This window comes from Perissodus microlepis, chromosome 11 (assembly GCF_051167445.1).
Source record: "Perissodus microlepis isolate ML-2025 ecotype Zambia chromosome 11, ASM5116744v1, whole genome shotgun sequence".
Lineage (NCBI taxonomy): Eukaryota > Metazoa > Chordata > Actinopteri > Cichliformes > Cichlidae > Perissodus > Perissodus microlepis.
In genome coordinates, this window is record NC_140471.1 from 36,013,595 (window position 1) to 36,028,733 (window position 15,139).

The following is a 15,139-nucleotide window of genomic DNA, read 5'->3' on the forward strand; positions in this document are numbered from 1 at the left end:
TGCTGAACACTCCAGTTTTGTAAATAACGTGTTAATCCGAACAGTCGGGTGATTTGGGAGCTCAGAACATTTTATTTTTATTGAAATCGCAGTAGAGGCGGCGAGTTTGGCCTGTCTTTGACCTCTCCCTGACTTTTCTCTGCATCTTTTAGTTCAAACTTTTATTTCATGGTAGATTCCCCTCACGTACGCCCCCAGAGCTCCGCCCTCTCCCTAATCCCTGTCGTGTGATTGGCTGACAGTGGCGGAAGAGGCTCTGTCAGACCTCAGAGACACCATGAATTAAACATCCTCCATCTTTACAATTCTCCGAGCTCATTAGCAGCAATAATTACCCAGACGCAGCGCCTGGTAAAGCAGACAAATGAAATCCATCAAGACTAAAGAGGTTAGGAAGCATTCTGTTCATCAACTCTTTCCTCTCGCTTCACTTTATGAGAACATTTAGTCCTCGGCTGTGTGCGTTTCAAATAGAAGTGCGCACACGGGCCAGCATGGTGTCACTGCAGATGAAGAATGCGATTACATGTGAAGCTTAAAGTAAAACACTGGACATTTCTACCCAATAATAGGGAGGAGTTTCCACATCCTGCTCGTGGTTTCTGTGATCTGCAAGCAGCTTTACAACCCACTTCAGCCCCAGCTCCTCTGCTTCATGCTGTTTCTGGCTCAATGAGTCACTGATGGCGGCTCTGTGAACATTATAAGCTCCACAGCCAGACTGGGCGTGGTCATGGATCTTTAACCCTTTGATCACCAGGACGCTGCAAACAAAAGTCTCTTTATGGTCATCTTGCATGTCTTTGTTTTGTCTTATTGAATTCATTTTGAGTGTCTTTGGTCATATTCTGTCTGCTTATTCTCATTTTCCGCTGTCTGTCAGCTGTCTTGTTGTCTTTGCTCTCATGTGTTTGCAGTCGTGCCGCACGTCTTTGTGGTTGCTTGACTTTCTTCTTCTCCTGTGGTGGTTGTTGAAGTTGCTTTGAGGTTGTTGCTGTACGTGTGTGCAGATATCCCTGAGGATCCTCGGGCTGCAGAAGTTTACTACAACCAGGACAGGTTCGACTCGTGCTCAGAGGACGACGAGCCAGCGGCACCTGCAGAGACTCTGTACCTGTCTGACCCACAGGTGAGCTGCTTGTAACGTGCTTTCATGGCTGAACTGTTTCATTTATAAAATCTGCACAAAGAGACGAACACAGAGGAACGTGTGAGAGTCTCGCTCTGTTTCCACTCTGCTTATCTTCTTTATCCAGTGTTCAGGAGGCATGATGGGATTTTGTTTAGCTCCTTAATCAGTGTTAGCATTAGCCTGGATTAGCATGACGCACACAGAGAGGATGGTGTAGGTGGAGGAGCTTTGACTGCAGCTCTCAGGCGTCTCTGCTGGCTGGCTTTCATTGTGATGAGAGTTTTCGTGCAGCTCAAATGATCATAATACAATTGTCACGCGTCCAGAGAAGCCGCCTAAAACCTCTAATTAGAGACACACTCGCAGCGAAGGAGTCCTGACCCGCCGCTAACGAAGGTGCACATTGTTAGCAGCTCAGTTACTCTGAGAGAAAAAGTGCATTTTTAACGCCAGAGCTGGAAGCTCTCAGCACAATCAAAAATGTGAGAGAATAACCCGAAAATTAAAGACGCTGAAGTTGATTTAGGGAGGAGTCTGAGGGATTAAGACTCAGAGAGAATATGATGGAAACAAAAACAGCTCATGTGCTCAGTTTGTTCCTGTCAAAGGAGAAATGTCCACTCACCGATGGATCATTAAAGCCGCCGTGTACCAGGGCTCGGTGCGGCCTCTGAAACAGGCGTTTGGCTTCTGCTGGTGGAGTCGTTCCTGCTTCGTCTCTTAAGCCTTTGTGGATCTTTTTGTTTCTCTTTGTGTAGTTTCATAGTTTTGCAGCATTTTGTTGTTTCGGTGCCTCTGCAGCTCCTCTGTACTATATTTTTTTATTCTTATTTTTTAAGTGTGATCTTTGTTAAATCTAAATCTTTGGATAAATGATTTTTAGCCTTTGGATGGATTTTTAAGGTTTGATTATGATACAAATATGATTTACTGTAATTCACTTCAATTCAGTTTTATTTATATAGCATCAAATCCCAACATCAGACGCCCCGTTTGAGCAAACAGCGACAGTGGGAAGGAAAAACTCCCTTTTAGCAGGAAGAAAGCTCGGACAGATGGGGGAGGGGCGGCTGTCTGGGAGCGAGGAATGTTTTCAGAGTTTAAAAATGACCTCTGTCATCTTGAGGCTGAACCTTCTCCCTTTAAGTCATAGAGCCGTTCATGTGCTCATTATTCCCACCGTCCAGCAGTGGTGGGAATAATGTTCCCACAAAGAGATAAAGGTTTGTTTTTTAAGGGAGAATGAACGAATGAACGAATGAATACAAAACGCCGATACTGTACATGAAGTTAATAGTTCAGTAATAGCTTATTGCAGGACTGTATGCAGTAATAATTTAGGGAGGACCTGAAATCACAACCTGAGCCGCTGCACTAACAATGTCAGTTCAGTTCAGCTTCAAGTGTATAAAAGCAGATGTGCCATTTTCTGTCACTGTAGTCTGTAAGCTGAATGCAGGTTTGGTCTGATTGAGCCTGCAGAGATCGGTCGCAGCATGCAGGACATGCAGGGGAAGAGGAAACGTCCGACAAATGTTCCCTCTACAGCAGGGGTGTCAAACTCAAATACACAGTGGGCCAAAATTCAAAACTGGAACAAGGTCGCGGGCTAACGTTAATATTTATTGAAAAAACAATCTTCCTCCAGATATAAGAATGAATCTTTTCTTATGGACTCAAACACGTTTTGCTGAAAAACTGAATATGGAACAAGCAAAGCTTAATACTAAACAATATATATATTAGCTGTATAATACCAGTAGGCCAGCTCTGATAGTAATTTGGTGTGGCTTCGAGGGCCAAATGTAATTAGGCTGTGGGCCAAATTTGGCCCGCGGGCCAGAGTTTGACACCTATGCTCTACGGGGATCCCTTTCACTGACACGAGCCCACAGCTACAGGGTGAGTCAGATCCCATTTTTCGGTAGACAGCAGCTCTGCATCCCGGGACGATTACCACCAATTTATAACCAAACGGCCGAGTCCAATTCACTTCCATTAGAGACAGAGAGAGCCAGCGGTGAAGGCCAGCAGCCAATTTGTGGTTGAGCTTCAGAGAAAGTGGAAGGCTGGGAGAGATTAAACCTATTTGTCACTGCTGATAGTGATGACAGAAAACAGAGAGGAGAAGAAGAGAAGAAATGGAGCGAAGCTGCAGATTGTGGAGCCGGATAATTAGCGGAGCCGAGACACAGAGAGGCCACGAGACGAAGCTCTGAGACTCTGATCGCTGCGTTTCTGTGGAGAGGACGCGATGCTGGGTCACGTCTCTGGAGATCTCGTCTGATAGCCGATAGATTTACCGTGGCGCCCAAATCAGAACTGTACTTTTATAAATACCAGAGCGCTGTTGAATGAATCAGGCTTTAGCTTTAGTATGTCAAACCGCTCTGTCAACGAGTGAAAGACCTGCCGAATAAAATATGGTTTAAATACTTACAGGATATTACAGGTAACAGTCCAGATTCTTCCGTTTTCCTAACAACAGCTAGTTTCCTTATTCTGCTCTTTAATTGATTTAAGACTAATGCTCATACATTCATCCTCTGACCGGATGTGTTCAGCTGCAGCTTGTCTGTCGTGCTCCTGTGACTTTCTATAATGAATGTCATACCCCACCCTGAAAAACAGGCAGAGCGAAATGTGAATGAAACCCGAGTGCAGTGACTGGGAACGCTGTTAAGCCAGTTTGATTCAAATTAATACGAAGAGAAGACGTCAGGTGTTGGAGCTGAGGAAACGTACGTGCTTCAGAAAGTTATTAGATTATAACTTTATTATAGCTTTCTGACATGTGTGATGTTCGGTTTTATTAATCAAGCAGACACAAAACCAAGTTCTTTGCAACAAAGGAAACAACGACGAAGCATATTCTCCTGCTTATTATGTATTTTGTGGTTTGGTGAAATAATCAAACCTTCCCTGAGAAAGAAGCTAGCGTATGCTGCTGCTGTAGAGATCACTGCAGAGGCTTCACAGATGTGGAGCTGTCCCATAATTATTCAGTGTTTGTAAAGTAACATCTATGAGTCTGAAGCTACAGCTTCATTCTGCTTTAATGAGCGTTTCTAACTTCAATTCAACTTTATTTACACAGCGCCAAATCACAACAACAGTCACCTCAAGCTGCTTTATACTGTAAGTCAGACCCTACAATAATACATACAGAGGAAAACCCAGCAATCATATGACCCCCTATGAGCAGCACTTTGGCGACAGTGGGAAGGAAAAACTCGCTTTTAACAGGAAGAAACCTCCAGCAGAACCAGGCTCAGGGAGGGGCGGGGCCATCTGCTGTGATTGGTTGGGGTGAGAGAAGGAAGACAGGATAAAGACATGCTGTGGAAGAGAGACAGAGGTTAATAACAGGTATGATTCAGTGCAGAGAGGTCTGTTAACACATAGTGAGTGAAGAAGAAGCACTCCACGTCACAGAGTCGTCTCTTGCAGGAACCCAGAACGTTAAAGTGCTCCATATTTTATTTTGTTCCATAAAGATCGGCCCACCGGTCATTTCTGTGAGCAGGTGATTGTGTCATCGCACTTGGATGGGGTGAGACTCGTCACCCTGATGAAACCTAGTAAGTAGTCAATAAGTTTCTTTGCGTGAGTCATCGTTTAAACGAATCCGTCTTTATCTCACACCGAGGCTGTTGTAGCTTAAAATTTTAAATGAGCGGCTGCATCAAGATAAATATTAAAAAAGCTGTAGTGCAGGTTTGCGTCTCCATCAGGCTCAGACCATTTCATGGAAATTTATTCCTCAGTGGTCGATCCTGTCGTGCAGCAGAACAGAAATGAAGCCCATAAATGTTCCTGAATGATGAAGAGTAACAGCTCCATCGCTCCTCAGTTATTACTGCCTGGAGAGCCGATAACACTGAAGAAGAGGACAGGGCTGAGTTATTGCCACAGATAATGAGAAATAATATTCATTATTAGTGGAGCAGCAGTTGACTGATGCAGAGAAATGCTGTCAGTGTAAGTGGGTGCAAAGTGAAACGCCTTCCTCCTGAGCGGTCAGGGAGGGGCCACGCCACAAAGTGAACGCTCAACATTCACCCGATTCAAACAACCAATCAGAACTGAACTAAAACTACATCCATCCACCTGTTTTCTCTCTTTACAGAGTGAAGATGATCCAATAACATGTTATTATTAGTTACATGATCCTGATGCACTGACTGAGCCTCGTGCAGCAGCAGTAACTCGAAGTTTCCTGTGGGACTTTCTCACAACACTGTGGAGAGTTTTGACCCACTCTTCTTTACAGCGTTGCTTCAGCTCATTGAGGTTTGCAGGATTATTCACGCACAGCTCTGTGAAGGTCCCACCACAGCATCTCACACTCTGACTGCACCACTGCAGCAGCTCCATTCTTTCCTTTTTCAGCCGTTCTGCTGCAGATCTGCTGCTGTGCTCGGGTCATCGTGGTGACCCAGTTCAGTCCAAGCTTCAGCAGACAGACGTCCTCACGGCTGACACTAGAATACAGAGGAGTTCATGGTGCCCAAATCCTCGCCCCTCCACCACCGTGCTGTAGTTGGTTTGAAGTGTTTGTGCACCATGGCCGAACAGCTCCGCTTTGCTCTCGTATGTTCAGATGCAACGTTGAAACCTAAACTGTCATGTTCAGTTTACAGAGCAGAGGTTTTCTCCTTGTGCCCTCCCAAACATTCATCATTCAGTTATTTTCTACACGATGACTCGTCTCTCAGCTGTAGATACCAAAGTGCAGAGAGGTTTGTCACAAATGCAGCAGACGAGTCTTTTCAGCCTTTTCTGAAGCAGAGCATCTTTCATCAGCCGCACACTCGGACTCAGCCTCTCTCTTCGTTGTGCTGCTTTGACAATCAGCCTGACGTGGTCTCAGTTTTCCTTTGTTCTCCTCCCTCACGGTTCTTTTTTTGACTGTTGCTGTACTTCCTGTTTCCGATGGCTCCACGCTGCCAGTTTATTCCCGTCTCTCAAGTCTCTCACTGCATTTTGGTCCTTATTTTATGTCCATGTGACTCTGCCTGTGTGAGGTGATTTTATCTGCACTGAAGCACAAAGCAGATCAAAGTTGCTGAGACCAAAAGCAGGTCCAGCCAAGGCAGCAGAGCTATAACAGTTAGCTTAATAGAAAATGGAACTGGTTGAAAAAACTTGTAATTGTCCTTTAAATGCGCAGCGATGTGACACTGGGTGAAGTCTGTTTTAAATTCCAGCTGCACGATTAACTCTGGAGCAGCAATCTTAACGAGGGTGTGTCGGCAGTTTAAATGTTTGAGTCAGTTTTTATTGGCGCGTGAATGAAATGAAAGTGGATTAGCCTCCCGAGACGTCCCCTCTCTGCTCCCTCGCTCTGTTTGTTTTGCAGGAATAACGAGTGAAATAAATCGGAATCATTCACATGATGCATCGGCTGTGTAACAACACGCAGATGATTATTACGTTTTGTGCAGAACAATCTCGGTTTCCCGATTCGGCAGCTGAGCACGGTGACGGGGGGCGTGGATGTCTCCGAGCTTTTCTTTCAATAGCACACTTCAGCCTGCTGTTTAAGGTCTGTGTGTCTATTGTGACCAAAGTTATTCCAGCTAAATCGCCTTTTTGGAAAGCTGAGGGGAACCACTCGACACAAAACCAGTTATTTCTTTTAGCTTTTGTTCCCACGACAGAGAGTGCAACAATAACCCAGGCACACCACAGACACCTCTGTGGGACATACAGCAGAAGAGTCCATTTAAATGTGCAGTATGGTCTTTTTTATGTATTATAAACAGACTTTTTCAGTGTGTCAGCAGAACTTTACAAAAGTTCTTCCCCAACTTTTGGTCGGAAAGCCTGTGGTCTGATGTGTCACGGCCGAGCGGGCCGGTGTTTGTGGAGCCCGAATGCAGACACGGGAGAGAATAATTGAGGCTCAAGAGTTGGGCGTTCGTCTTGTAATCGGAAGGTTGCCGGTTCGAGCCCCGGCTCCGACAGTCTCGGTCGTTGTGTCCTTGGGCAAGACACTTCACCCGTTGCCTACTGATGGTGGTCAGAGGGCCCGGTGGCGCCAGTGTCCGGCAGCCTCGCCTCTGTCAGTGCGCCCCAGGGTGGCTGTGGCTACAATGTAGCTGCCATCACCAGTGTGTGAATGGGTGGATGACTGGATGTGTAAAGCACTTTGGGGTCCATAGAGATGAAGTAAAGCGCTATACAAATACAGGCCATTTACCATTTAAACAAAAAGTGCGCCTTTATTATGGCTGATGGAAAAACAAAGCAACAGTGACGTGGTTTCACAGAGGCGGCAGCAGCAGCATCGCCTCACCTTAATCCAGGGCTCCCTTTGTGTGGACTTTACATGTTCACACATGCAGGTCAGCTTATCTGCTGATTGTAAACTGGCCACAGGTACGAATGTGACTGCGGCTGGCTGTCTGTCTCTGTAATAATAATAATTATGTGATTTTGTTTGTAATTATAGAAAGAAGTGATCATTCTGATCAGACTAAAAGATTCCCCTCCATCATCTTCCTCAGGTCAGTGAGCTTGAGGCCATGATGAAGCACATGCAGGAAGTTCTGGATGAGGAGCTGAGTGGTGAGTCCGAGCACCAAAAACACTGCATGCACAGACACAGAGCTGGGCGGGTGGTCCATCCGACACATGACACGGCTGTGCAGTAACGGGACATTAGACGCGAACGCTCATTTAACTCAGCTACACTAAAGCAGCGACAGGTACGGCTGCAGGCATCATGATCATCGGCAGGTCATCAGGAGTCTTCAACACAGCTGATCTACTTCAGGCTTGGTCGGCGTGTCTGAAGAAATGAAGAGTTTCAGCTCATTCGTATAAACGCTTCTCGTCTCTGGCACATGCTCAGTTTGTGCATTTGCTGTGCTGTGAAACTGAGTTTCTATTACACACATAAGATAGCCGTGCACACGTGCACGAGTCCTCCTCCCCCCGCGTCCCCAGCCTCCCTCCCTCCCCCCTCGTTCCTGTTGGCCTGGTTCAGTCACCGTCTCGCCTCGGCTGTGAAACCTGTTCGTCTCGCTCCGCTGACCTCAGAAAAAATCAAAGCCTCCACGGTTCACCCGCAGATGAGACCTCGCTCCGTCTTTTCTGCTGCCTGATGAAACGCTGTCACGAAACAGGGACACAGCCTGCAGCTTCTCCACGCTTACTGTACAACACCAGCACAAATCCACCCAAACTCTGTCAGACATAATGAGAACGACTGAATGTGCTGTGAAATGCACCAGGTAACAGTTTTCTGCTGTATCTCATTAAGTAAGAAAAACCTATTTAAAAAATCAAGACAAATTCTGAGTGGATCCAACATCAGCTGTGGATGATCTGCTTTTTATTTTCAGCTAATAAATGAATGATTATTTTTACTCGAACCATAGACACAGAAAGCCCAGTCAGGACAGAAACAGCCAGTCTGAGCATGTTTACGTGTAGTCTATATCTTTTCTTGTTCAGAGACACAGCAATGAGGAACCAGAGTGATGCTTTGAACAGTCTGAGAGGCAGCCAGCCAGCCAGCGCCTCCGGACGCTTAATTAGGCAATTATTTTAAAGCATGTGTCAAAAGCAAAGGGGAGGCGGCCAACGGACTAAAATTTGAACACCATTCATCATTATCTGTAAATAGGAAAACTTAAGTCGCTGCTTCATTGCGGCTTCATCAGAGGCTCGTCTTCGTTTCCTCTCCAGGTTTGGTTTGTGGCAAAAAGTGAAGAAAGGAGCGTAAAATGAGCGTCTGGCTGTTTCAGTGCTGCTGGGTCTCTGAGAGTCTAAATGAGTCTCACAGGTCTGGAGACTCATTTATAATAATTATAATTTATAATTCTTAGCTTGTTTGATCTGCTGCTCACCACACACACGCACACATTTTGGACTTAAAACTGTAGTTTCAGAAGTTTTACAGCTTTTCCTACTGAACATTCATACGACACAAAGTAATGAAGCAATAACCCAGAGGGAGGGAGAACATCTGGTTTATCTGTAAATACAGACACGTGTGGAATCCACAGAAACACCAGGATCTCAACAGCAGGTAAACAGATCCTGCATGAAAGCGTGGATCGTTCACCCGACAGAGAGGGGAGTGTCACTGGTCCGGCTGGACGTGGCCCGCCCTGCTTTAGTCGAAGCTAGTTCCACCATCCACAGTCTCATTCCTTCACACACCACCCACAGCATGTAGCTATAGGTGGGGGTGGACTGTACAGCAAAAACTTCACTCCTCCCCTTTGCAGTAACTCCTCCCTCACCCGGAGCAGGCCCTTCACCTGGTCTCAGACTCTGGGCGCCGTCCCGTCACAGTGAGCTGGAGGGCTCAAAGCCAACAGAGACGCATCATCGGCATAAAACAAACAGATGAACAGACCGCTGCTTTCCTCTTCATACGTTCACATTCATGCACCTTCCTCTATGCCTGCGTGCATTCACACACTCACTCCGATGGATGTGTTATTCCAACGCGGGGTCCGGTGTCTTACAGTCAGGCATCAAAGCACTGACCTTACAGTTAGTAGATCTGTAGCTCTGCCTCCTGAGCTGAAGGTTGCTCTTCCGTGGATTCAGGATGTGAACCTGATCTCAGTGACGCTGGGCTGTTTGAGGGGGTTTGCAGTGCCGTCGACATGTGCTCTGTGGGACAGGGCGTTCGGCCGCGCCCCCTCAGGGCGTCATGCAGATGTGTACAGCTGTGTTTATCCTGCACCACATGGCTGCTCACAGCACAAACAAGTTCTGACAGCCTTCAGTGGGTTACAGGACATCATCCAGCAGGCTGCAGACACTTCCTGATGTCAGTCATTGCAGCAGCAGGAAACACATGTTGGTATCAAGCAGCAGCAGATGGACTCTGTCAAACAAACGTGAAAGCAGAAGAAAATATTCAGTTTTCTGCAGGTGAGTCTGAAGTGAGTTTATCAACGTTCACAAAGTGAATAAAGTCAAGAAAAATAAAATTCTGTGGCAAACAGCCTGATTAGGTTAACACCGAGTGCTTCATCACTGTTTGCTGTTCCTTTTGGGTTTCCATTAAAACTGTGGCTTCAGCATTAGTTGGACAAAGAGTTCAGCGTGTTTCCCCGTCCTGCCTGTCAGGTCCCTGCTTAACCAGACTAATTATTCCCTTTAGGGAAGCAAAGTAACAGAATGCAGCATCAGCAGAGATAAACAGCCATTAAATCCCCGGATATTTAGCATCCAGTGAACGGACGAAAGGCCCGGAGCAGCCCAGAGCCCATTATCCTGATTTACTGTCCAGTCATTAGCTGTTGAACAGCAGCTCAGAGTCTGTGCTGGCCGTGCCTTTGTTTAACACGTCCGATTCAGTGTGAAGGGAAAGGAAGAGACTCCCAACATCGATAACAGATACAGAAAGAAAGGTGAAGCTGAAAGTCAGACATTAAAAGGATCTGATGGATACTCTGCAAAGTGCTTAAATAACAAAAATAGCTGAAAGCAGTGCAAGAGTTGCACGTGATATTTGTTAAACGGAGCCCCTGAAGGCAAATCGTTTCTGATTATGAAATGTGAAGTCGTAGACGCGAAAGCAGGAAGGAAGTGAAAGAAATCCAGAGACGTGAACAATAAAATTCAAAAGGGTTCAAATATCAGCTGGTGTAGCGCGGACCGGTCCGGACACGACGCCCGGCGGCTTTCGGTTTAATGATCTCTGTGAGGGCGTCAGCTCGTCAGCATTCAGAGCTCGTTACAGCTCAGACTTCCTGGCAATCAAGAGCCTCGTTAAGACGCTGAGCTCGTTAATCTTCAAAGAGACTCGAAACGACTACCTGTGACTGAGACGTCGCACTTTTGCTTTTATGAAAGTTTTCAGCCTGGTCATTTTCTGTGTGTGTGTGAGGCAGTATAGACATGCGTGTCTAGATTCTGGCAGCAGCAGATATCCTGCCATTATAATCCCATTAGATCACCTCCACACTCTGCTGTGCTTCTGTTGATGGAGCCTGAGCTGCTCCTGCAGACAGAGAGGCAGGAAGTGAGGAAGGACGCCAGCGCTTCCTGAAATCAGGATCACATCACGGTAATCTGCTGTCAGTCACTGGATCCAACAGGAGCAGCATAAAAGGGTCACTGCGCTGCTTTTAATAGCACCAGGTGGAGGTAATATAAATGCTTCAGACTGGATTAAAAGCACCGACCAGGGTTCATTAAAAATGCTCACGTGTAGAAACATTTCAAATTAAAGGAAAAACCCACCATGAAGAAACTTAGTAGGTGTTTGGCTTCCAGGTGACATGCAGGGCGGGGTCTGCAGGTACCTGTCGTCAGGACTTGTCACATCACTTGATGGAGGAACCAGCCAATGGCGTGCTCTGCAGCCTTACACCCTGCTCACGCTGGCCCTCCGTTCCTGGACTACATGAAACCGGCGGAGCTGCTGCTTCTCAAACTTTTTCTCAAAAATGGTTCAAATATTTCATGTGAGGAAAAAAATGACACATGCAGTTATGAAATCTCTTATTAAAGACTGACAGCAGAGTTTCTACAATCCTCCACACGCCTCACTGTCACAAAGTGCTGCAGACTCTGAGCCGCAGTGAGGGATTGGTCAGGTTATTGTCATGACTACCACAGGTGAACACCCCTCACAGCCACTGCTGAAGCGTACTGGGGGGTGTAGTTACCACTTGCAGTTATGGAGTTACATCAGGTAACCAGGACACGTGTTTAAATTTGTGATACTGATATTATGAAGTACGGGATGAAGAACAGATAACTTTAGTGTTCAGTGTTCATTCTGATTTAGTCTCTTCGTCGTCTGTAAGCTGCAACATTATTCTAGTAAAATCATAAGATTACAGTTCAGTGACTAGTTGATCCACGTGGTTTACTAACAGTTTTGGTTTATTGACGTAAACAAAGAAGATTGCTGAAACATTTCATCATAGCTTTTGTCCTGTTACAATCGTGTTTAGTGATCGTCTCGTTTTCTTCAGTTGGAACTATGATGGAAATGTTGGAGGCGTGTCTTCGGTCAAAACAGAAGCTCCAGATCCTGAAACCGTACGAGTCGAGGTCCAGATTGTCTTACTTTCCTCTTTTGTGTTGTTTGTCTTTAAACCAGGAGACCCAGCAGGGCCAGAGGCCCCTCGGAGCCCCGACCATCAACCGCAGCCAGTCTGAGACTGAACTCCAGCAGCGGAGACAGCGAGTCCTCCACCTCCTGTTAGTTTGAGGATCTGATCCAGAACTTTTTGTACTGCACAGATGTTACCAACTTCCTTTGAGCAAGGCAGCAGACTTTTTCCTGTTTTAGCTGAACTGATTTAGGAATATTTAGGATTTCTTAGTTTTTTTCTGGTTTGTCTCCATGAAAATAGTTTTTCAGATTTTTACATGAAGCACTCGATGTGCACGTCAGACGCTGGGATAAATTAAAGATGCAAAGTTTAGACTCGGGCACTGCAGGTCCAAGGTTCAAGTCCTGAGGGTGTGGATTTATTCTACAACAGAGGTGGGGGACTGCAGGCCTCGAGGGTCTCCTGCAGGTTTGAGATCTCACCCTGGGTCAACACACCTGGATCACATGATTAGTTCATTACCAGGCCTCTGGAGAACTTCAAGACATGTTGAGGAGGTCATTTAGCCTTTAAATCAGCTGTGCTGGATCAAGGACACATCTCTGCTGTAAAACGTAGTCTTTCCTTCTGATTGTCCGATCAGGAAAAAGACGCCATTGACCCTCGAGTCAGCCGCTCGACTCGACCTTTGAGTCGGTGCGGACTGTTGTTCTGTTGTAAACCAGAGCAAGAAGCTCTTTTATAATACCAGCTGAGATTATGGTCAATATATATTTTAGGGGAAAACAGATATTAGTTGTCATGGATGCGGGTGGTGGTGTTTCCTTTAAAACATATTCGCTGCTGCAGATTCATGAAATAATAAATGTGACTCGTGAGGAAGATTCTGCTGCTTGATGAAAGCGCAACAATAATCACTAGAAAAATAAATGACGGTGTATCATCTTCACCAATGTAAAGTGAATTTAATGTCCCGTCTTTAATCTGTCTTGCTGTCTGCGTGTTTCCAGGGTTATTGAGAGGGGGCATCGAGATAATTGGTTCTGCATTTCATTACTTCCTCATTAAAGGCTCATAAAAACACAAAAGCAGAAACGATCTGCTCCCTCAGGCAGCTCAGCTCTTAACCTACAGATCTTCTTTGAGCAGGAAACTGGCTTCAGTAAAATAATGTATATTGATGGTTTTATTATAGCATTAGAATTAAAATGAACTCATCAGAGGCTCGTTCAGCTAAATCAACCTGCAGCCTTTCAGCATCTGCTTAGTTCCTCTCCTCTCTTCAGTCTCCTACAGGCCACAACGTAACTTTGGCTCCAGCTGTCTGCACACTTTTCCTCTGCTGAGTTTCTTTTTTCAAATTTTATCTATTAAAAAACAGTTTTGGGGTATCAGCTGAGATTTAAGCTCCATCTCTCCACAAGCGCCTGTGAAAGTTTCATTTAGAATAATCCAATTATCGCAGACGAAACATCATCCCCGAAGCTGCAAGCGTCGCCGCGTGGATCAGAGCGTGATACGAAGCAGATCTGCTTTTGTTTGTGCAGATTGTGGAAGAAACTCCCAGTTAAACAAAAACAACCGAACATTTAAGATGACAAGAAACATTTGAAAAAGGTAAAAGAAACAGCGAGGGCGTGTTCACAGTGGAAACTGTTAGTGTGAGGATGAGGAGGATTCCTTCCTTTCAAACAGTTAAAAGCAGAGTTTAACGTGCAGGCTGTGAAGCTGGTGTGCAGAGAGCACAAACACCTCCCTGCAGCATGACGAGCTTTGGTACGGACTTCATCCCGTGTTTTCTCTCATTTGTTGCACAGCAGGAAAAGTTCAGCCACAGAAAACAAGCTGAAGTGAACTCTTGCTCATCAGCTTACTGCTTTGTCTGCTCTCTGCTGTAATCCTGGAGGAGGGCACTGCTCCCTGCAGCTTGTTATCACCATACTTCACACGTTAAGCCTCATTCTTGCAGGATTTGTAGATCTGTGAAGGGGTCGATTTTTATCTAATCCACAGTGCATGTGAGCCATTTTTCAGCCCCTCCCCAGCAGCAGCGATAAACTGCTGCTTTTCCCTGAACTCGCTGCGCCTCCTCCTCTAAATTTAAATCCTGTCTGGAGACTCCACGTCGTATTTGAAATAGTTTTTTCCGTCTCCTGTAGTTTATCAGCTCAAAGTGAAATTTGGCTCGGGAGTAACATATCTGTCAGGAGCAGGTGAGACCAAACACGGAGCTACCGGAGCAGCTGCAGGCCTGCAGCTACCGGAGCAGCTGCAGGCCTGCAGCTCAAAATACAAACTGCTGCATATGAAATGACAGATGTTGGGTTTAAAAAAAGGAAACACAGCAAACAAAAATAATAAATATCATTATTCTGTTTGCTTTCATTCAACTTATCTGACTAAACACGATCATGGCTCCACCCCTCTGCATGAAACCCTGCCTCTCTGCTCTGATTGGATCCAGCTGGTAGGTGGCTGGTTGATGGTCACATAGGTGGGGTTAATGAAATGAAAAATCCCACTTGGATTGAGTTGTCTTGTCACCATGGCAACAACGTCTTTCTCCACAAACACACAACAGCTGCTCTGCGTGGGAATTAAAGGCTGTCGGCTTCCTCGGAGCTCCTCGTAAAACAAGGAGGAAGAGGAGGTGTTTAGAAGAAGAACAGAGCTCTGTGATTACTCCTGCCCGTGCTGAGGTCCCTCGAGCCAGAGCTCAGGGTCTGAAAACATTTCTCTGCAGAGGACATCAAATTACATTACTCTGACTTTTGTGGGGAAACGGTGGGAGTCCAAAATGTATCTGAAAAATTTGTAGGTACTGATGGATCAGCTCTACTTCCTGTTCCCTGGATATTAAATTGATTATTTTTAATGAATTATTATTTTACCAGAAGCTCCAGCAGTCTTTTCCAGTCATTCCTCCCTTTGTAACAACTAATTCAGTCAAGGTGCTCGGGAACAT

General features: G+C 45.7%; 1 protein-coding gene across 4 annotated transcripts in view; it reads left to right on the forward strand.

The window, feature by feature from the left end:
* Window positions 1-13,162, forward strand: part of nek11 (NIMA-related kinase 11) — a 65,550-nt gene extending 52,388 nt beyond the window's left edge. For 2 of the 4 annotated variants that reach the window (XM_084944530.1, XM_084944532.1), the window contains 3 exons: window positions 1,011-1,129; window positions 7,645-7,705; window positions 12,219-13,162. In XM_084944530.1, coding sequence (XP_084800656.1) covers window positions 1,011-1,129; window positions 7,645-7,705; window positions 12,219-12,277 — 239 coding nt within the window. In that variant the 3' untranslated portion in view covers window positions 12,278-13,162. Of the gene's footprint in view, window positions 1-1,010; window positions 1,130-7,644; window positions 7,706-12,218 lie in introns of those variants that run through there. The other 2 variants (XM_084944531.1, XM_084944533.1) reach the window with 2 other exon arrangements.
* The last annotated feature ends 1,977 nt before the right edge of the window (window positions 13,163-15,139 follow it).